This window comes from Zeus faber (assembly GCF_960531495.2).
Source record: "Zeus faber genome assembly, chromosome: 7".
Taxonomy (NCBI): Eukaryota; Metazoa; Chordata; class Actinopteri; order Zeiformes; family Zeidae; genus Zeus; species Zeus faber.
Window position 1 is genome coordinate 32,157,945 of NC_137203.1, and position 24,314 is coordinate 32,182,258.

The window sequence follows — 24,314 nt, forward strand, 5'->3', positions numbered from 1 at the left end:
ATATAATACCACTGTAGCGTGAACTTTTTACATTTTCCATAAATGTCACCCGAAAGCCAAATATCCCTAACTTTTTGTGAGTAGTGTGTGTATATGCACACACACACGGTAGCTACAGACTAACATCTTCTCAGCACTTTCATTTCATTTTCCTTAGCACCGTCATAGGGAAATGGGAACTGAAACCAAAAGCACTGGACGGAAGACATGTAGTCAGTGGGAATTTCCCAACTTGGATTGCTGTCCAATACAACAGGACAAAGGGTCAATAAAATAAAATAAATACATTTACACACTTAATGTACTTTGTTAATCAAGACCTAACCCAAATTTGAAGAATGCAGAAGCTATCACCTTAAAGTGTAAAATAAAAAAAAATGAACAAGCAGAATTATTTTTTTGTGTGTGTGTTGGTGTTTGTGTTCGTCACTCATTGGAAAGTTCTACAAAAATATTTATACATGTCATTGTACAAATCTCAATTCAATACGCATCAATCGATTCTTCATTATGAATGAATACAATTCAATTGAAGAAAACTAGTTTTTATCTTGGTACAATTAGCCAAGATCACAGTCTCTCTAGATGTTTTTTTCTTTAGTTGTAATTAAGAGAAAAAAAAATGAAAAATTAATCAGAGAAAAAAAACACGATTAAAATCACTGTTAGCTCCTTTTTACACACACGCATACACACACACACATATACATACGTATATAGATATATGCGTGCGTGCCCGCGCGCGCATTATGCAAGCCTGAATTACTTGTCTGAGTGAAACAGTCGAGATTTAGTCATAAGGAAATGATTTCAGGAAATCAATCTGAAGGAGAAAAGAAAGTGTACTCTTGGGGGAAGTCCCCTTCGTGTTTGTGAGCGTGTGTGTGTGTGCGTGCTGAGAGGTGGGTGACCCAACATAAAAGGAGGAGAGGAGAGACAAGCTCTCCATCTCTCCTCTCCAGCAGAAACTTATTCCATTCAGATTCATCAGACATCATCTCTGTCCACGTCTAGCATGAAGTCAGCTGCCGCAGCCTTCACCCTTCTCGCCTCCCTACTGCTCCTTGATGTAAAAGGTAAGGTTGGATTTAAACTGCTGTATTGAAATAGTCATGTGAAGTTAGGAAAATTGCCTTGTCAAATATGCTAAGATTGAAAAGGCAAAAGTATATAGTTAACAATCTGATAAATTTATAGTTAACTTCATCAATATGTGTGTATACTGTATATTCAACACACACACACGTCACTGACTTGGCACAAACTAACTACGTCATAACAATGACCCCATCTTCTGTTTAGGTCAACGACCAGCCAGACGTAAATGCCAATGTTTAAATGAGGGCATCAGCCTCATAAAGCCCAAACTGATCAGGCATTATGTGGTGAACAACCAGAGTGCCTTCTGTCCACGCCTCGAGATTGTGTAAGTAGCTCTGCTTACATATCATCACATTTTACAGTACCAAAAAGTTATGATTATTATTATGGGTCCAGCGCGCAGCACTTTATAATCTCTGTGTTTTTTGGGCTAAAAGTATCTGAAACACTACAACCACAGTAAGCACAGACATGGTTGAGGTCTCGTTAGAACGGGACGTTTCAGAACGTTGTTTGAGTTTGATGAATATTAATCTACATTTGGCGTAGAAATGAGTGAAAAACGGTTGTAATTTAATTACTTTGAGGGGCGGCCGCTTTGAGACAGCATCATCTGAAGTTATATAAATCCAAGCTTCATCTCTCGGAAGTCGTTCGGCCACGTGCGAGTATGACATCTACAGAGACACCTTGAGCCAGGGCTGCATTTAAAGGAAACTTGGAAAACTGTAACTCGTTCCATGTTTTACAAAACCAAGGAAACTATAACTGTTCAAAGAAAACATTTTCGCACCACAGGAACGATCGTAATTCCTAAAACACCGTTCTTCAGGGATATTTAAACTTAACGCCAAAAGAGCGACATGCAGTGATTTAGTTGCACTCTGATTGTTCCAGACATAAGTCCACGGTGTAACTTTTGTAACTTGTGCTGCGTTTCACAGAACCCGGAAAACTCTAACACGTACCTGATACGACTTAACTGGACCCCGTGTATTGCTGCCTGCAGCTATATCATTATTATTACAAATATTTCCATATAGTCATTTTGAAAATAATTCTGATGCATTTTATACATTTTAATTTCATGACTAAACTCCAGGATTCCAAAATTTCCCTTTTCACAATATTTAAATTTCCCAACATCCAGAAGACTTTGAGACTTTAGAGGCTCTTCACAGAATAAACAGTAATAACATTTTAATGGGAGAATTTCAAAACAAAACAGCGGATTTAAGTATGGATTTATTCAAATGTCTCTTCAATTCATTACTGTTATTTATGTTATAGCATCACAACAGCGAGGGGCAAACAGTGTGTGAATCCCAAGTCAAAGTTGGGCTGGTTTCTCGTGGAGGCATGGAATGACGGGTAAGGCTACAGTACGTGATTATCTTTAGGCAGGAAACATCGAAATTAAGTTTGCCTCTCATCAGTGGTATTGGAACTACTTTACTGTTCGTTCCTTCAGTAAAAGAGCACTGGCATATTTTGTTGCAGGAATGAGAGGCACAATGTGGCCACAACACCTGCATACCAACACCACCACAACCGGCCATAAGAGGGTATGATCTGCTCTCCTGGGAAGATTGATTCTTTGCACTGAAAATGGAAATGTTTCCTAAATAAATTACATGGAAGGTTGGGTAAAATGTTTTACCTCTGGTCCTAAAACATGCAATGTGAATAAAAATGTACATACTACTTATGATCATAATACTTTCAATGTCATGCTATTTTTACTAGATGTCAACAAAAAATAATAAAAATTGTTTGTACATTGAATGTCTGGACATCATGCCCTCCCTGGTAGAGATTTAATAAGCAGATTGGGTTTCTCGCCTCACAGTGTTAGGTCCAGTGGTGCCCCAATTGTGTGGCATATAATTTTTTTTTATTTTGACCTTTGCCCTGTAAAACTGAATGAATGAAAAATCAAAGAGTTTAATCCAGTGAAATTCACACTTTATTTTTGTATGTTATCACATTGTAACGTGTGAAGTTTGATCACATTTTCCAAAATAATTAAAAAAAACTCCTAATAGAAAAATTTGTCTCGTCAAAAGCTCGGTATCAAGCAGTTATTCTAGTCAGCTGTAAAAAGAGAAAGAAAAATCAGCAGCCTTTTTTCTTATTAGCCAGTAAAAGTAAAAAAAAAAATGTTACTGTCGGAGTGATATGTGAGAACAAAACAAAAACCTATAGGGAAGACAACGCATTAATTAGAAATGTTTAGCGTATTCAAAAAAATTGAAGCAATTGCCGCAGCACCATTTTTTTCATTTTTCATCATGAAAAGACAGAGGAATTATTAAAAAAAACCAGTTTACTAGAAAGAAAAAAAGTCTTTCAAAATTTGGGTAATGTTAATGCTAATGTTAATCATTGTTCATGACAAAAAGAGCAAAGGCAAACAATGGTAAATGATAAAGACTAGCAACCACGTATGCGCTACTCAGAAATTGCACGATTAAGTTTGTTATTTTAAATTGATTCACAGGCCCAATAACTTGACAGTACAGAGAGCAGTGCAGCTACACTGGAGGGAAAAAAATCTTAATTTTCAGTCATCCCGTCTGTCTCCCACAAAAGTTAACAGGTTTCTGTGTTTTGTTTTCTCGACATTTGGAGCACAGGTCATTTTTAATACACACGCTTGTGGGTTAATTAAAAAAATAAAAATAAAAAAATTAAAGGATGGCATTTGGGTCCTTGCACTTAAGAATAAACCTAAAATTGCGAAAGTACAGGAATGCAATCCTAAAAACACAGTTACACTAAACAACATTGAAACATCAGCATCGAGTTAAAAAGACGAGGCTCTCGTTCTACTCTGAGGTCCTCCTGGACAATGAGCTCCTCACCCCATCTCTAAGACTGAACCCAGCCACCCTGCAAAGGAGGATATCCTCAGTCGCGGTCAGCACTTCCTCACCCTTGCTGATTACAGCTTGGGCAGTGTCCTGCTTTTCCTTCCTGAGTGTGAGTTTAATTCACGGACACAGTCCTCTACCAGTTGTTCCCAGCAAACCATCACTGGTGATTGGTAGACAGCTCTGCTCCTCTCTTCCCCAGAGTGCCCAGAATATCCGATGATACCACAAGTCAATTATCGACCTTCACCCCAAGGTGATCTGGTACCAAGTACACTCATGAGCTCCCTTGTGTTTGAACATGGTGTTTGTTATGCGCAGTCCATAACTAGCACACAAGTCCGATAGCAAATTACCGCTCGGGTTCCAATCAGACAGGCTGTCTCACAATCACGCCCCTCCAGGTCTTTCCATCATTCCCCACATGTGTGTTGAAGTCCCCCTGTAGAAATATGAAGTCATCAGGTGGAGTTTTGAAATTCAGAAGTTTGGTTCCAGAGCAGGTGGTGTTCGTGGTTTTTCTATAGCCATTTTTGGATGTTGTCTGATAGAGTTGTTTGAATTGTTATTTGTGTGGTCGCTCACCTGAGGCTAATATGCCATGGATGGCACAACCCCCAGGTTCAATGGGGCACACAAACCCTTTCACCAGGTTAAGGTTATGATTCCCAGGAGGGTATGTTCAACAATGTCAAGCTAAAAAGTTATATATGATATAATACAATGATATAAAGAGATAAAGGTTTAGAAAAACCTGCAAACTTAAGAAAAAAGTTTGTGGTACAGGCCTTACTCCTGGGCCACACCAGAAGCGACACGTTAGCGTAGCAGAGCAGCATGCCCTGAGGCTCACAACTCCTCACGTTTTTTTATTTCTATTTAATTACCAAGCCTGGTATGCATCAACCACATATATAAATGTTAGTGCAGTCCAAATGTGGATTACTGAGTTAAATTAACAAATTCATAAATTTTCCCCCAGAACAAATTAAACCTCATTCATGTAAAGAAAATATTATCATTCCAGCAGGAAAAAAAGTAGTAGTTTTATGAACTTTATTCGCCTGGTATATCGTATACCTGTCAGCAAAACGGAAGTGGGACGGTCTCCTTGCTGCTTGTGGTCAACTAGGTGTGGGCTCTAGTCAAACTGATTTGTCAAGCAATAGATTTTTGTAGTAGAGAAATCTGTTGATTTGTTTATAGGTTAAGGATCATTTTTAGGTATTATGGTTTATCAAATGTACCAGAATTAACACATTGCATGTTTTTCTTCATTTAATAATGGATCCACAAATAACTGATAAAAAAAAGTAATCAGAAACAGCTCAATAAATACAGTGAACGTAGGTTGTGGAAATCTCCTGCATCCTCCTCTGGTTAATGGGACGAACCCACTGCAGCAGTCCCAATGCCTTCTCCTTTGGACTCACGGAGAACCGGCACCACCTTCCTTCTGTCAAAATTTTTACTTATTCAAACTATAAACATACTGAATTCAAGCCAGAAGCTGCTGTGTGAAATATATATCAAAAGAAAAAGGTTGAAAACTAAAGTCGAAAGTGTGAGCGAAATTCACTTACTCATTGAAAATTGAGAAATTTCACAATTTGAAGTTTATGTCTCGAGAATGCTGCTCACACGAGCGCATTGTAGACGGAATGAAGTCGGACACGGAAGAAATTGAAGAATCGTCAAATGACACTGACGATGACGTGTCGCTTCTGGTGGGGCCCAGGGGTTAGAACGAGGCTTCTTATTCTTCATAGCAAGTCTGGGTGTGAGGGGCATTTTCTTCAATAAAGACAAAAACAGTACTTCCAGTTTCAAGAATTGGAAATCTCTGCAGTCACAGAGGTAACAGCGGAGTGACTGGCCTTGATCAACAACATTTGCAAACACCTGCTGATAGACCATGGTCACTTTGCACGAGTCCTTTAACCAAGACATATTCTTAATGTTTATACAAAAAGGACTGGATAATTTGATGGATTATTACTTAAGAGGCCAATGATGTCTGTTTACAAAGCGCATATTGTGGTCATACAACCTTTACATATCATCCTCGGATGATGAACCAGTGAAAGCTACGGTGAACTTTAGCATATTAGCACCAGCACCAGACAAGACTTAAAGGCTGGACTTTGGCAGTTTGGCACAGTTTGTTTTACGCATCTGTGTTGTTCCCCTGCCTCACTCCTTGCCTGATTTAGACTGGGAATCGGAGGCCTGAGCTGCCTCCGCAGGTGCCTTCTTGGCGATGTCTTGGGCCAGCTGTTCGGGTGAGCGGAGAAACACCACCATCACTGTGATGTTATCACTGGAACCCGCCGCCCTTGCATGTTGCACAAGCTTCTGTGCAACGGCGTCTGCTGAAGTGGCCTTGGGAGCTGCAGCCCCATCCAGGTCGCCAGGCTCCCGCAGCGCTTCTAGCACCAGCTGGGGGACCTCGGCAGGCTTCACCATGTCGAAGAAGCCGTCGCAGGCCAACAGTACGTAATCCTCGTCTCCGCTGAGTTGGACGGTGGCACAGTCCGCGTCGCCCGACACATAGGGCTTCTGGTCAAAATCGCCTGAGCGTGGAGGAGGAAAAGTCAAAAGGATTTAACTTAAAAACCGCTGCTTACATTTGTTCCCCGCTCTGATAATTCAGCTAGCTAAAGCGTCCTTCACACCTAGTCCACAATCATATAGATGATGCTTTCGAAGCCCTCCGACCACTTGCTTGAGTCACTCACCTATAGCTCTGGACACTGCGTAGGTCCCATTGACACGCCAGCACCCCATGAAGGTGACACAGCCGCCAAGGTCCTCGATGCGCTGCTTCTCATCCTGGGTTTGGCAAATTGGAGGAGGGTAGAGGGTGGGACAGAGTCTCAGACATCCAGTAGGAAAACAGTATCCCTAAAGTTTCATCAAAATTTTTAGTTTTTGGCCCTGATTAAGGTAGAGCTAACTAGGTTGGGAACCACTGCCTTCTACGATACAGCTTCCGGATCTTAGCAGCCAGAATTTTCACTCCTATGAATGAAGTTTGTGTGTTTCAATGTTGCATGTGCATTACCCCTACCTCTCGCTCTGGTTTGTGGGGTTCCATGAGTGTGACCGCCCGCCCTCGTCTGACCAGCATGGCCTGAGAGTCCCCTAGCCAGGCCACGCTCAGACACTGGTCCTGAAGAAACGCCGCAACCCCAGTGCTGCCACTGCGCAGGCGCTGTGAGACAACACAGGAACAAGTTCACTTCCTGGCCCTCTTTCACCAGAGGGCCGACCGGGGCAATCACAGAATTTGCTTATTTGTTCAAACATTTGCTTGGCCATCACAAAAACTATAATCGAAATCTGTCAGCTCAATTAACTACTGAAAATTTGTTTATATTTTTTGGGAGGCCAACAAGGCATTCCTCCATACCAGCACGTTTAGATATGTGCAATACTCTAATAAGCAAGTTAGTACAGTCATAAAGTATAGTTTAGTCATAAATAATTTATATCTTACTAGTGCTGTGCCCGTTCAAAACATGCCTGTTCGGAACAGGCTTCATTGTAGGGGTGGGTGAGATCGATACCAAAAGTATCTATAATACTGATACTACATCTCGTTTTGAAGATGAATTCTAGCATCAATAGAATCGATACCAAAAGAGGGATCCGTTTCTCTCGATATATTTCCTCACTTGCGCTTTCTTGGTGCCTGTCACTGTGTGGCGAAGGGGAGATCTTTTCCGCACGCACAGCTTTCTATTCTATTCCTACTATTCTATTCTATTCCTACTATTCTATTCTCTTCTATTCTCTATCCTCTTTGGCGATAGTGGCGCCGCCTCTAGCGGTCGCCTGTGCTGGCGCTCCGGTTACTTTCTTACTTTTTAGTATTTTTTTCCTTTTTTATCATAATGTCCGCCAAAAAAACATCAACAGTTAACTCATACTCATGCACTCATGGCTATAAAAATTTCCCTAAACGAACAACTTTGGGACTTTTTATCCGTGGGAGCAGAGTGGCCGGCGGAAATCCTGCGCGGGAACACTCTCAACGACAACAACAACAACAACAACAACAACAAGAATGGAGCCGCTGGGAGTGACTGGGGACTTTAACAGGGCCAACCTTAAAAAAGTTCTGCCGAATTTCCACCAACACATCACGTGTGCCACCAGTGAGACAGAACTCTGGACCATTGTTACACACCTTACAAGAATGGATACAAGCCCGTCTCGCTCCCTGCTTTCGGGAAATCAGATCACGCCGCGATCTCGCTGCTTCCTGTTTACAGGCCTCTGATCGCGCGGGATCTGGTGATGACGAGGGAAGTGAAGCGGTGGACAGACCAATCGGAGGCTGCGCTTCAGGATGCTCTGACTGAAGTAGACTGGGACATGTTCCAAACAAGTTCAAGTGACGTCAGCGAGTTTACGGAGGTTGTAGTAAGTTTTGTGGCTACGCTAGCGGATGAAATCGTTCCCACGGTGAAAGTTCGGATATTTCCAAACCAGAAACCATGGGTTGATAAATCCATCCGCTGCGCTCTGAATGCGCGCACGGCCGCTTACAACGACGGTCTTGTATCTGGTGATATGGACAATTACAAAGCGGCGTCGTACAATCTGCGGAGGGCGGTGAGGGACGCCAAACGGACGTACAGAGACACCGTGGAGCTGCAGATGGAGCGGGGGGACACAAGACGCTTGTGGGAGGGGCTGCGAACAATAACAAACTACAAGAGGAGCTCCTCCCCAGCCACGAGTGCGGACGCCTCCCTGGCCAACCAACTGAACTCCTTTTATGCGCGGTTCCAGTCTGGCAGCAACACCGCTAGCTCACCGGCTAATTGGAGTTACACCGCTGGGGATGAGCGGGCACCCTCAGTGTCCGTGCACGAGGTCAGGAGGGCTTTGATGCGGGTGAACACCAGGAAAGCTGCGGGTCCAGACGGCATATCTGGGCGGGTACTGAAGACCTGTGCTAACCAGCTAGCGCCGGTGTTCACCACAATATTCAACATCTCCCTGGCTGAATCAGTGGTCCCGTCCTGTTTCAAGAGGTCCACCGTCATTCCTGTCCCGAAGATCGCCTCTCCAACCTGCCTGAATGACTACCGTCCGGTAGCCCTCACCTCGGTGGTCATGAAGTGTTTCGAGAGGCTGATTAAGGATTACATCTGCGCCTCCCTTCCCCGCACCTTGGACCCGTTGCAGTTCGCGTACCGGCAAAACAGATCCACGGATGACGCGGTCTCCCAGGTACTGCACACCACGCTCACGCACCTGGATGGCCAGAAGGGGGCCTATGTGAGAATGCTGTTCATCGATTATAGTTCAGCTTTCAACACCATAGTCCCCACCAGACTGGCTGTCAAGCTGATGGAGCTCGGATTGAATGGTCCGCTGTGCACCTGGATCCTGGACTTCCTCACAGGCCGCCCCCAGGTGGTCAAGGTGGGGAAGGGTGCTCCCTCCGCCATCTTCGCCGCCTGACGGACCTGATAACAATCCCGGGTATAATCCCAGTGGTCTTGCTATGTCCTTCAGTATGTTATGAATCCGTTGAAAGTCGCTTGTGACAGCTGTGTTGTAATGTAATCCAATGTCTAACAAGTCTTGGTGACTGTAATTAGTAATGACATAATTTGCTTGACAAAAATTTACAAACAAAACCAAAACACATAGAAAATGCACCAAATTGGAGAGCCATGAACCACTGCGACTGTGCCCGCCGCCAAAACAATGAGCTGCTAATGCTCAAAACAGCATGGGGAAAGTGGCGAATCCAAACAGCGCATGCTGTGGAAATAAAAAAATATAAATAAGGTCTACCGATTCGTAATTACAAAGGTTCTGATCAGTCAGGAATAGCCGTAGTTTTAAATATGAATCGCTATTTACAGACTATTTGGGCTAAAACGCACAAGAAGCCTGATTCTCCTTCACAAGAATTCACTACATGTTTACAATCGGGTAGGCAAACTCATTAAAATATGCAAAAATTAGCTGGTTACTCCATATTCTTGTTGAAAGCCATGTTTTGGTGACCCTCCAACACAGGTACTTCTGCACCATTGCGGTTAAAGGTAGTACTTTTTCTTCCTCACTGGCTCAGTCAAACTTTCTTTGACTGTACTTTTATTCATCATCATGAAAGGTCATTGATAATACCATGCTGGCGGCACAAGTGCAACCAGTGGAAAAATTAGTCTGGAGCCCTGATATTACACGTGTGGTGTCTCCAAATTATAGGGCTGTACCCGACTCCAAATTTTTATAAACTATTGGCCGGCAGTGTTGGGGGTGGAAGAAGGCCATGTTGAACCAGCTTGGCTAGATTGGCGGCCGCCATCCAGAGGCGGGGCAAGGAGAGGGCACTTTGGCGATCAGGCACTTTGGGCACCTGTCTTCCTCTCCGACGGTACAGACAATGCCCGAGCCAGTATTGGGGTGCCCGCGATCGGGGTGCCCGTCATTGGCGCGCCAAGACAGTGTATTTATTTTTCTTATGGAACGAAACATGAGGGTATGGCAACGAAACCGTGTGTAATGCATTCCTGCTGCAAACATCTTCTACGTAACTCTCTCCCCAATCACCCCCTCTCAATGCGTTATGCCCAGAAAATAATCGTAACGAGTCTACGAGTCGTTCCCCGTTCCTCTGTGCCCTGTTCCCACACTGTTTTTAGTTGTTTTATTTGGAGGAACGGGGTTCAGCTCTTCACATTGCTCTCCGCCATTGGGGGGCACAGAGAGCCACGTTCGCGTCTGTGTTCGGACACAGACCACTCACACATATAAAAATATATTTACGATTCCCGTTATTTATAATTCGTAATTGAAATGTTATCCATGTGCATTTTGTACGCTTCTATCTGTTTTATACTATTATTGTAATGTACACTGATTGACCTACAAAAGGAAAACGACTGAATGCTCGACTTGAGGAATCTCAGTCGACTGATTGGTTTCCGACTGATGATTCAACTCATCGACAATCAGGGGGCAGCCCGACCAAACTGCACCAAATTCGACACTGCACGTACTTGATTCCCCAGCAACACACCCGCTAAGTGTAAAGTAGATCGGTAGAACAGTTGTTGAGATAATGGAAGGACATACATACAAACATACATAGAGATTCCTTCCTTTATTAGCTCCATATACCCATGATAATAATTTGTCCCGTGCATAGTATCGCATTTTGTATATTCTGTATATTTTTCTATATGATTATTTATTTTCTTCTTTTGTATTCTTTGGTTATTTGTATATATATTTCACATTTTTTTTATAAAATTGTATTTTTACTTCACTTTTTTATTATATTTTATTATTTTTATTCTACAAATAACTAACCCTAACTATCCTAACCCTAAATTCTCTAAATTTAGTGTGCGGAGTGATCTGTGACAGAAGGATTCCAGTAAGAGTGAAGGGGAAGGTCTACATGACAGTAGTGAGACCAGCTATGTTGTACGGTTTAGAGGCAGTGGCACTGACAAAACGGCAGGTGGCTAAACTAGAGGTGGCAGAGTTGAGGATGTTGAGATTTTCATTGAGAGGATTAAGAAGAGTACATGAGTACATTAGAGGGACAGCTCAGGTTGGACAGTTTGGTGAAAAAGTGAGAGGCGAGATTGAGATGGTTTAGACACGTGATTAGAAGAGATGAGAGTTACATTGGGAGAAGGATGCTCAGGATGGAGCTGCCAGGCAACAGGAAAAGAGGAAGGCCAAAGAGAAGGTTTATGAATGTGGTGAGGGAGGACATGCAGGCGGTTGGTGTAAGGGAGGAAGATGCGCAGAACAGAAGGTATTGGAGGCAGATGATCCGCTGTGGCGACCCCTCACCACCATCGTAGTGCACCAACCCTCACCAGATCATATTCCTCGTATATACCTAAATGTACCTGGCAGAAGAAACTGATTCTGATTTAGATTATAAATTCCTCAGCAGAATAGGTGTGACAAGTGTGAGAGGCAATGAGGAAGAGAATAGTTATTTTGGCAAAGACACAGAGCTTTTTTGTTAACATCAGGACAACGTTGAGCAAAATTGTGGCAATTTTGCCTGGAACATACACCGATAAGCCACAAGATTAAAACCACTGACGGGTTTAGTGAATAACAGTCAGTTTTCGAAGTTGATGTGTTGGAAGTAGAAAAAATAGGCAAGCATAAGGATCTGAGCGACAAGGGACAAAATCTCCAAAATGGCAGGTCTTGATGGGTGTTCCCGGTATGCAGTGGTGAGTACGTACCAAAAGCACTCCAAGAAAGGACAACCGGTGAACCGGCGATAGGGTCAGGGGCGCCCAAGGTTCATTGATGCGCGCAGGAAGCGAAGTCGAGCCCGTCTGGTCCGATCCCACAGAAGGGCTACTGTAACACAAATTGCTGAAAAAGTTCATGTTGGCTATGATAGAAAAGTGTCAGAACACACAGTGCATCGCAGCTTGGTGCATATGGGGCTGCGTGGCCGCAAACCAGTCAGAGTGCCCAATGCTTAGCTCTGTCCACCGTTGAAAGTGCCTACAATGGGCACGAGTGTCAGAACTGGAGCAATGGAAGAGGGTAGCCTGGTCTGATGAATCATGTTTTGTTTACATAATGTGGATGCCTGGGTGTGTGTGCATCGTTTACCTGGGAAAGAATGGTACCAGGATGCACTATAGAAAGAAGGCAGGCTGGCAGAGGCAGTATGATGCTTTGGGAAATGTTCTGCTGGGAAACCTTGAGTCCTAGCATTCATGTGGATTCAACTTTGACACGTAACACCTACCTAAACATTGTTGCAGACCATATACACCCCTTTATGGCAGCGGTATTCCCTGATGGCAGTGGCCTCTTTCAGCAGGATAATGTGCCCTGCCACACTGCAAAAAATATTCAGGAATGGTTTAAAGAACATGACAAGAGGAGTTTGAGGTGTTGACTTGGCCTCCAAATTCCCCAGGATCTGGCGGATCTGATTGAGCATCTGTGGGATGTTCTGCAAAACAAGCCAGATCTATGGGGGCCCCACCTAGCAACTGACTGGACTTAAAGGACCTGCTGCTAACATCTTGGTGCCAGATGGCACAGGACACCCTCAGAGGTCTTGTGGAGTTCATGCCTCGACAGGTCAGAGCTGTTTTGGTGGCACGAGGGGGAACTACACAATATTCGGCAGGTGGTTTTAATGTTATGACTGATTGGTGTATGTCCCTGCAGGGGGATTTAATAGCTGAAAACAGCTCGAGAACATGACACTAACATTTTTTTCGACTTAGTTTTGAGAGTTTTATCCACTGCGTCTTACCCTCATTTAATTTATAATGTGCGAATTTCCTCCTTAACCAACCCTCCCGTGCCAAATATGTTTTCCAGGTGTGAGGTAACGCCACCTTGAAATCACAAAATAAATGTCTTGTCTTACTTATCTATTGTCATTGGCTTCTCTGATTATGCACCTGACAGGATTATTTCATACCGTAATCAGGTCACAGTTAAAGTCATAGTCAGACTCAGATTCACAGGTACAGATGGAAGTATTATTGAAGTATTATCAAAAGTTGAATGTATTGATTTTGTGTTTAGGTAACATATAGTATGTATGATATATGTTATGGTAAGGTTAAAGTTTTCTTCTAGAGTTTAAATAAACCACTTGGACTGATTTGTTATTGTTTTTAATTTTATTTTAATTTTGTATACTTTATTAATCAAGTTCTCTTCATCTACTATCTTAATGTATCTAGGAGCAGTAGTTTGCCATGGCAGCGGCCAGCAGCGCCCGGGCAACAACTCCAGATTTTGACTGATGCCTCGGTTAGAGGACAGGAGGCAGGAGTGGCAGAGCAACCCTGGTACGCAGGTTTTTTGGGGTGGGGAAAACCGGAGCACCCGGAGGAAACACACGTGAACATGGGGAAAACATGCAGACTCCTTTCATTCTGGGTTCGAACCCTCTTGCTGTGAGGCAATAGTGCAAATCATTGAGCCGCCAAGCCCCTCATTTATCAGGTTTCAGTCACAAGCATGCTTCAGTCTCGCCAACATCCTTCATACCCAAGGGATTGAGACAAATTATGTTCTTATGTAAAATAAAGCATTTACAGTACCTCTCTCTTGGCCTTGCCCCTGAACATTTCATCCACGTGGCTGAAGGCTGCTTTGAAGGCCGTCGCAACATCACTGTGTAGCGTTTCCTGTTTGCTTAGGGCCACATGGAGGTGGGTAGCGGCATAGGTTGCTGCATCCACTCCGCCATGGCCATCGAACACAGCGTAGTACCGCCGGTCCACACCATCCTGTCCCAAGGCATAAAAAGGAGACAAACGTCAAATGAAAATAACTCTTGGACGGAACATGTCCAAGGGTTGAGCTATGTAGCTATTTACACACAGTACATGCCAAGGCTAAAAATCCATCCCTGCCTCACGGTCTCAACCCTGACTCGTTATTGACATTTATTAGCCATCACCAGATATCAACCGCGGCATGCTCACCTGGAAGCCAAACAGTTGGTTGAACTCAGCCACGGCAACGTGCTTGTCCTCCATCTTCCTCCGCACGTTCCTGATGGCGTGGACGGCGTAGCTGGGGGGTTGGGACGCACCGGCGGGGAAGGCTGGTAAATCCCGCTGCCAGGCCACAGCCACCTCCTTCACCTTGTTGAGGAAGAAGCGTTGGATGGACTCAGAGGAGAGCACTGTAAAAAATATTCGACAGATATTTTCCAATTTTGTTTTGAAATACTTTTCTTTTGCTGATTCAGCTATCCCAGGTCGTATTTTCAATGACTTCAACATAGAAACACATATACATACTGTGTGTATATATATATATATATATATATATATATATATATATATATATATACATACACTCACACACATACATATACACCGCATTCCAAATTATTATGCAAAATGTATTTAAGTGTCATAAAAATTAAATTTTTGGTTTTTCAATTTATCTCAAGCTAACCAATGCTCACAAGCAGAAACCGTTGCAGTGGGCCCAGAAATACATGAAGACTAATTTTCAAACAGTCTTGTTTACTGATGAGTGCCGTGCAACCCTGGATGGTCCAGATGGATGGAGTAGTGGATGGTTGGTGGATGGCCACCATGTCCCAACAAGGCTGCAACGTCAGCAAAGAGGTAGCAGAGTCATGTTTTGGGCCGGAATCATGGGGAGAGAGCTGGTAGGCCCCTTTAGGGTCCCTGGAGGTGTGAAAATGACCTTGGCAAAGTATATAGAGTTTCTGACTGACCACTTTCTTTCTATGGTACAAAAAGAAGAACCGTGCCTTCCGTAGCTAAATCATCTGCATGCATGACAATGCACCACCTTATGCGGCAAAGAATACCTCTGTGTCATTGGCTGCTATGGGCATAAAAGGGGAGAAACTCATGGTGTGGCCCCCATCCTCCCCTGACCTCAACCCTATTGAGAACCTTTGGAGCATCCTCAAGCAAAACATCTATGAGGGTGGGAGGCAGTTCGCATCAAAACAGCAAAACAGGGAGGCTATTCTCACATCCTGCAAGGAATTCAAGCAGAAACTCTCCAAAACCTCACAAGTTCAATGGATGCAAGATTTGTGAAGGTGATATCAAAGAAGGGGTCCTATGTTAACATGTAACTTGGCCTGTTAAGATGTTTTTGATTGAAATAGCTTTTGATTTCAGTAAATATGACCTCCTAATACTGCAAATTCAACAAATGACCATTTTCAGTTCTATACAACCTATAAAATGTTTGAAACTCTGTAGTGCATAATAATTTGGAACAGTGCATTTTGAGTTTATTATTTTTGAAAACAATACTGTTATCATTGGGAGGTTTGTTCAATAACATTCAAATTATACCCTAACGGTTGATGACTTGAAAATTATGCTGAATGTCATTTGCATCGACTATTTAGGAAAATCAAAGAAAAATATAATTTGTATAATAATTTGATACGCTGTGTATATATATATATATATATATACACATACACATATATACAAACATATACATACACAAATATACTGTATATACACACACATACAGTGGGGCAAAAAAGTATTTAGTCAGCCACCAATTGTGCAAGTTCTCCCACTTAAAAAGATGAGAGAGGCCTGTTATTTTCATCATAGGTAAACCTCAACTATGAGAGACAAAATGAGAAAAAAAAAATCCAGAAAATCACATTGTCTGATTTTTAAAGGATTTTTTTTCAAATTATGGTGGAAAATAAGTATTTGGTCAACAACAAAAGTTCATCTCAATACTTTGTTATATACCCTTTGTTTGCAATGACAGAGGTCAAACGTTTTCTGTAAGTCTTCACAAGGTTTTCACACACTGTTGCTGGTATTTTGGCCCATTCCTCCATGCAGATCTCCTCTAGAGCAGTGATGTTTTGGGGCTGTCGCTGGGCAACACGGACTTTCAACTTCCTCCAAAGATTTTCTATGGGGTTGAGATCTGGAGACTGGCTAGGCCACTCCAGGACCTTGAAATGCTTCTTACGAGGCCACTCCTTCGTTGCCCGGGCGGTGTGTTTGGGATCATTGTGATGCTGAAAGACCCAGCCACGTTTCATCTTCAATGCCCTTGCTGATGGAAGGAGGTTTTCACTCAAAATCTCACGATACATGGCCCCATTCATTCTTTCCTTTACATGGATTAGTCGTCCTGGTGACCTCTGCAGAAAAACAGCCCCAAAGCATGATGTTTCCACCCCCATGCTTCACAGTAGGTATGGTGTTTTTTGGATGCAACTCAGCTTTCTTTCTCCTCCAAACACGACAAGTTGAGCTTTTACCAAAAAGTTCTATTTTGGTTTCATCTGACCATATGACATTCTCCCAATCCTCTTCTAAATCATCCAAATGCTCTCTAGCAAACTTCAGACGGGCCTGGACATGTACTGGCTTAAGCAGGGGGACACGTCTGGCACTGCAGGATTTGAGTCCCTGGCGACGTAGTGTGTTACTTATGGTAGCCTTTGTTACTTTGGTCCCAGCTCTCTGCAGGTCATTCACTAGGTCCCCCCGTGTGGTTCTGGGATGTTTGCTCACCGTTCTTGTGATCATTTTGACCCCAGGGGGTGAGATCTTGCGTGGAGCCCCAGATCGAGGGAGATTATCAGTGGTCTTGTATGTCTTCCATTTTCTAATAATTGCTCCCACAGTTGATTTCTTCACAACAAGCTGCTTACCTATTGCAGATTCAGTCTTCCCAGCCTGGTGCAGGTCTACAATTTTGTTTCTGGTGTCCTTTGACAGCTCTTTGGTCTTGGCCATAGTGGAGTTTGGAGTGTGACTGTTTGAGGTTGTGGACAGGTGTCTTTTATACTGATAACGAGTTCAAAGAGGTGCCATTAATACAGGTAAGGAGTGGAGGACAGAGGAGCCTCTTAAAGAAAAAGTTACAGGTCTGTGAAAGCCAGAAATCTTGCTTGTTTGTAGGTGACCAAATACTTATTTTAGCGAGGAATTTACCAATTAATTCATTAAAAATCCTACAATGTGATTTCCTGGATTATTTCCCCCCATTCTGTCTCTCATAGTCGAAGTGTACCTATGATGAAAATAACAGGCCTCTCTCATCTTTTTAAGTGGGAGAACTTGCACAATTGGTGGCTGACTAAATACTTTTTTGCCCCACTGTATATACTGTATATACACACACATACAGTATATATACACACATCTATCATTTCTATATATATATATATTTATATATACACACACATTATATATACACAGATATATATGTGTACACACACACACACACACACACACACACACACACACACACACACACACACACACACACACACACACACACACACACACACACACACACACACACACACACACAATCTGCTTCATATTTTTGTCAGAAGTTGGTTTTTGAGACTCAAAGCATCGCAAAAAAAATTGCCGATTTACCAACTCCTTGGATCCTGAGGCATGAAGGAGCCACAGACAGCGCAGATAAATCACCAACTCTCTTTGCACATGTCAGAGCCAATAAGAGAGCAGTTTTGGCTGACAGAAACTAAAGCAGAACCTGATCCAAGGTCTCCAAGGGGGCTTTAACCAGCGTGTGTAAAACCAGTACTAATTCCCACTGAGTAGCTAAGAAGCGTGACACCGGTCTGTGTCTCCGCACACCCTTTAGAATGCGTTTCAATAACGGATGACTAAACACCAATCTGTCAATTAAACCTTGGTGACAGGATGAAATAGCGACCTCATAATCCTTCTGACAGGACGTGCAGGTTTTTCCAGTTAGCTAGGTTGGGGGCCAGTTAGGGAGGTATGGAGATCATGCGTCTCCGTCGGTGCACAGGGTCTATGTGCAGGCAAATAAACCATGTCTGTAGCCATCTCAAGTAGAGTAGACCCAGGGGGATCACAAATTAGTCGCCCTTCCACGTGGAGGGGCCCGTGGAGGTCTCAATTCTACCCCTGTCTACTCTGTGGTATACTTGTTAAATGCTTAAGACCGCTAAACATTTTTCCAACCTTCTGACTGGATGAATCTAAGATAACCACATAGTGATGACTTGACCGCATATGCTCAGCAAAAGCATACTCACAGACTCCGTGTTCCTCTTCCTCACCGGATTCATTCTCCTGAGTGCAGCGGAATGGTGAAAGGTCGCTCTTGAGCAGCTCTGACAGTGCCGCCTGGCACAGAAGGGAGCTTAGCGCCTGAGGGGCATCCCTGAACAAATAAATAAATAAACAAACAAACAACATAACACGTGGTGAGAAACCATGTCACAGCTCAGAATGGATTTACCTCAGGGTTTTTTTTTTCAACCCTGTGACCAGGATGCTGGTTGGCGGGCGCGCACGTACCCCCCGTACCCCCCCCCCCCCACCAGGGTGAGACCGAAATTTGGTCAAGGGCGACTAAACATTATAATTGGTCGCCCCGGTGCACCTGAAATTTAGCAGTCTGATAAACAATATATATCAAAATATTTTTTAACAAACACCAACTGGGTGCGCAGATATTTGCTTGAACGAATACTATGAACAAAGCCTATATTCTATGGATTATTTTGTCGGTGTATAGCGGGATTTTATGTACATCTTGCACATCTGCCGTGCATGTCTCTGTGTGTATGTGTGAGACTGCGCCCTATACTCCTCCCACATTCCTTACGCACAAACAAGAGAAATTGTGAGCAACATCACAACCTTAAAACACAGCCTAATTCAAAATGAAGAGAACTAACTATGGATAATTGTTTGGTCAAGAAAAATGCTGCAGTGCCTGTTACACCTGTCCCCAGCTGTGAAAGACCCAGCCCAGACCGACATCATCGGCGGAGGTATGATGGCAAATCTGACCTGAAAGTTTTTGGGTGCACCTTAATTAAAAAGTTAGGCGCACCAGTGCCACCAATATAAAAAGTTAGCCTGGAGCTCTGACACACGCACGCACGCACGCACGCACGCACGCACGCACGCACACACGCACGCACGCTCGCACACACGCACGCACGCACGCACGCAATTTCAGTAAGAAAAAAAAGCCTTTCTGACAGGAAGTTTCCCTGAGGAAGAGAGCAGGAAATGGCACACGGCCCCCCCACTTCCCTTTCAAAGATCATAGGTCTCATAGGTCATAGTGTGGACTGTGGCTGTGGGAAATCCCATGCTCTTCTGGTAGTGATGGAATTTAAATGATACCATAGAGTTTTGAGGCACACCGTGGCTTTATATACAGAAGTTTATTACCCAAGTTGGTTAAATTCCTTTCTTCAACCTCAGAGTTTAAATACCACTGATCTAAAACCATCGCTGCTGGAAAGCTGCACCTGCCCTGTTGCCATATAGCTATCCACATAACATTTATATATATATATATATATATATATATATATATATATACACACACACACACACACACACACACACACACATATATATATATATACACATATATATATAAATATAAGAGACTTTTGTTTCAGCAGAAAGGCCGCAAGATCTTTTTATAGACTCGTAGAGATGATCTCTATCAAAACAATATCTTCTGATACCTTAGTTGTCAAGCTTTAGCAAAATCCAACCCCCAACTCTGGAGGTTGAGAAAGTTCCAGGGTCAACCACCTAGGGAATGAGTGTCTTTTCTGAAAAAAATATGAATATTTCTCACAAAATATTCAATTTATTTCCCTCGTATTCTCGCTCTCACACACTCACACACACACACACACACACACACACACACACACACACACACACACACACACACACACACACACACATGTTTGTGTATATATATGATAAACACACATATACTGTGTGTGAGTGTATATATATATATATATATATATATATATATATATATATATACACACACACTACTCACAAAAAGTTAGGGATATTTGGCTTTCGTGTGAAATTTATGGAAAATGTAAAAAATTCACGCTACAGTGATATATTATGAAAGTAGGGCATTTAAGTAGAAGCATGCAATGGTGATTTCCTCATCTCAAACAATTTATTGAAACAAAAGCAACAACAGCGGTGGGTATACCACAACAAAAATTTCAATGTCTCAATAACTTGTCATGTTGCCTTGAGCATCAATTACAGCTTGACAACCACGTCTCATGCTGTTCACAAGTCGACTTATTGTCTGCCGAGGCCTGGCAGCCCACTCTTCTTGAAGGGCGGCCCTCAGGTCAATGAGGTTCTGGGGTACAGAGTTACGAGCCTCTACACGGCGACTCAGTTGATCCCATAGGTTTTCTATGGGATTCAGGTCTGGAGAAAGTGCAGACCACTCCATTTGAGGTACCCCAGTCTCCAGCAACCATTCCCTGATGATGGGACCTCGATGAGCTGGAGCATTGTCGTCCATGGAGATGAAATTAGGCCTGTGTTGTTCATGCAGGGGCACAATGACTGGATGAATGATGTTATTCAGGTAGTATGGGCTTGGCACTGTACCATTCACAAAGTGTAGGGAAGTTCTGTATTGACTAATCACACCTGCCCACACTGTAACACCACCACCACCAAAGGCTCGTCTGGTGACAACAGTGGCTGATGCATAGCGCTCTCCTTGACGTCTCCAACATCGTTGGCGACCATCATTTCTGCTCAACGTGAATCGACTTTCATCAGAGAACAGCACTGAGGCCCACTGGTCCCTCGTCCAGCGTAAATGCTCCCTGGCCCGTGCAAGACGATGATGCCTGTGCCTGGTGGTGTGGTCAGGTACCCTTGCAGGTCGTCTAGCACGCAGACCACGCTGATGAAAACAGTTTTGAATGGTCTGACGTGACACTTGGGTGCCTCTCACCTCCCTTAAATGTGCCTGGAGTTGAGTGGCATTCATCATCCGGTTCCGCAGGGCACTGTTCACAATGAACCGCTCATCAGTGTTGGATGTGGCCAAAGGACGTCCACTTCTATGCCTTTCTGTGACTCTTCCAGTCTCTCTGTATCTCTGTTGCAACCTGCTGATGACACTCTGTGACACTCTAAGCTCAGTGGCCACTTCCCTCTGAGAACATCCTGTTTGAAGCCTCACAATGGCGAGGTACTGTTGATCAGTTGTTAGGTGTCATCTTGGTCTCATGATGTCAAAATGTGAACAGCGTGATGAAGAGGACTGTTTAAATACCAATTCTAATTGAACCAGGAAATGTATTGGTCGATTCATGGATCAAACACCTGTTGTGAATTTTGCCGTTCAGCTCCTTGTTAGAGAACAGCAAGTTATGCAAAAAGTACTGAAACACTGAACAGTTGGACATGTGCATTCAAAAGTTTAGAGAAGGTCAAATTAAGTTCACCTGTAAAGGTTATAGTGCATTTTAGGTTCATCCTGAAATTTCACCCGAAAACCGAATATCCCTAACTTTTTGTGAGTAGTGTGTATGTATGTATATATATATATATATATATATATATATATATATATATATATATACACACACATGCAGACATACATACTATACATACATATGCAGCCAGTAAACGGTTCAGCATACGTTATTTGGAAAGTTGCATTAAACATAGTTTGTCATCTTGGAAATTCTGTTTTTGCAAAACATTATCATACGTTCTATCAGACCTTTTCATATCCTGATAAACATTATTTCCTTTAATCAAAACACAGGCATGCAAATTGTTGATGCGTGAAAAAGATGATGAGCGTGAGCGGAGAAAAACACAGACCCACTAGGGGGTTCCGGGGTTATGCTCTGGGGCCATTTCCTTTTTGAAAAGTAAGTTAATAAATGCTAACCTTTGATAACTTTTAGTATTACTTTAGGGTTGTCTTGATCACAAGTTAAAAGAATTACAAGACTGCACAAAATTAAGTACAAATTATGAATTTATTAAGTGCAAAAGGCAGCCCCACTCGGTACATAACCAATTCCAAACTTGATACTCTCCAAGACAATTCCGGGAAATTGTGTGGGTGCTTGCCGCCACGCACCGCCAACTCAGTGCATGTCCTTGAGTTGCGTGGCATGAATTAAGTGTGGAGTGGACGTAGTGGTCGGTTGCAAACAGAGTCGGTCCTGACCTCCATGGTGCCCTACGCAAAATTCTATGTGCCTAATTCACCCTGAGGGTCCATGTCAATGGAGCAGGTCCCTCTCACCAAGTTGATGTTGAGTAACTTTACTGAACAAAAAGATTATAGAAAATTGTAGAAAATTATACTAATCAAAAAAACTTTTACTTACATTGTCATCATCCCTTTCCACATTAAATGGAGGATTGGGCCGCTTTAGAACTAAACTTGCGTTATCTCCAATAGTTCACAACAATGAGACTGTCACTAAGGTGACGTTTTCAGGACTACGAAACGTGTTACCTTCAAATGTTGCAGCCTTAAAATCAGGGAAAACAAGGCTGCATTTCTAGAACGCATTTGAAGGAGCCTCCAGAATGGGACAGCACTTAGTCGCACCAGTGTGACGCATTCAGTCTTAAAATGCAGCCTACAAGGCTGCAGCCCCTGAAATGGGACACAGCTTGTATGTCCATGTCCGTGCCCTAGTTTTTCTTGAAGCCAGGTGACAGCAGCGCCTGTGCATTTTGAGAGATCTACAAACAGATGGATTGAAGGCCCCCCCCTCCACCTAAATATTTTCTCATCGGATCTCCACGAATCACGTAGGTGGCCAATTTTGTGGCAAATTTCGCTGAAAGGTGACAAGTTTGCATGCCTAAAAACATCGTCTAGGTCAATTTGTGTCCATTTACAAACATTCTAAATCTTGTTTTTAAGAACTGCTGTTAAACTGATGGCCGCACACTGCTTGTTCCTGGGGTTTCCAAACTGTGAATCATCCTGATGAAATTGAGCTTGAGGGTTATATCGATTATTATTATAACGAGTAGATGTTGGAGAAGTACCAGGACCATAACAGCCCAGCCAAGAGGAAGAAGGCAGACTCAGCTACAGATACAAATGATCAAATTCCCAGTGCCGTAGAGGTCAGTGTCTTGGATGTGATTAACAAGAAGCTGGACATGCTTGGTCTGCTCCTTTGAGACATTTCCGAGATTAAAGCCAGCCTTGATTTTGCACGGTCGGCGAGATGCAAAAAGACAACACGAATCTAAAAACCTCTGTGAAGCGTCTCACAACGGAGATGGAGGTTGTAAAGGAAGAAAATAAAATAATGAAAGAGACTCTCCTGGATATACAATACAGAAGTATGCGGGACAACCTCATCTTTTCTGGGCTCCCCAAGAACAACACCGAGATCCCGGAAAAGATGGTGAAAGACTTCCTCCACACCGCCCTAAAACTCCCTAGAGACACAGTGAAGCAGATCACTTTCCACCGCGTGGGGAACAGTCACCGCTCCATCATTGCTAAATTTGAACACTTCAAGCACAATGAGCTGGTAAAAAGCAAAGGAAAGGAACCACGCTGGGTATGAACGACCAATTCCCCCAGGAGATCAACTACTGACAGAAGGTGCTGTACCGCATACTGAAGGAGAACCGGCAGAAGGGTAAACGGGTATCGTTGGTTGTTGATAAACTATATATAGAGTGTCTGTTATTCCGAGACTCCTCCACCACACCCTGGTTATTCTGGTAATTCCGATATGTGAGATGTAGAAATTAGCATCCTATGTCAAGATTGTTGCTCAATCTCATCATATCACCTTCCTAATCCTCCCTCCATACATCACTCACTCTATCCACTCTCTCACCATATGTATGTCTGACTCTGCAATGTTCTTTGTTTATCGTTGTTTATTTGTCATTTGTTGTGTCCTACAAATTTCCTGCAATACTAGGACAGTAAAAAGGAATGTAAAGGAGAAAAACTTGACCTATTTATGGGAAAACATTGGCATAA

The 24,314-nt window shown here is 43.1% G+C and overlaps 1 protein-coding gene across 2 annotated transcripts in view; it reads right to left on the reverse strand.

Annotated features, from left to right (window-relative positions):
* Positions 1–3,044: 3,044 nt before the first annotated feature.
* ppm1f (protein phosphatase, Mg2+/Mn2+ dependent, 1F) overlaps positions 3,045–24,314 on the reverse strand; it is a 34,446-nt gene continuing 13,176 nt past the window's right edge. For both annotated transcript variants that reach the window (XM_080003440.1, XM_080003441.1), the window contains exons 3-8: positions 18,550–18,677; positions 14,453–14,655; positions 14,066–14,254; positions 7,045–7,188; positions 6,713–6,806; positions 3,045–6,547 (exon numbers count right to left, since the gene is read on the reverse strand). In XM_080003440.1, the coding sequence (XP_079859566.1) occupies positions 6,168–6,547; positions 6,713–6,806; positions 7,045–7,188; positions 14,066–14,254; positions 14,453–14,655; positions 18,550–18,677 (1,138 nt within the window). In that variant the 3' untranslated portion in view covers positions 3,045–6,167. The remainder of the gene's footprint in view (positions 6,548–6,712; positions 6,807–7,044; positions 7,189–14,065; positions 14,255–14,452; positions 14,656–18,549; positions 18,678–24,314) is intronic.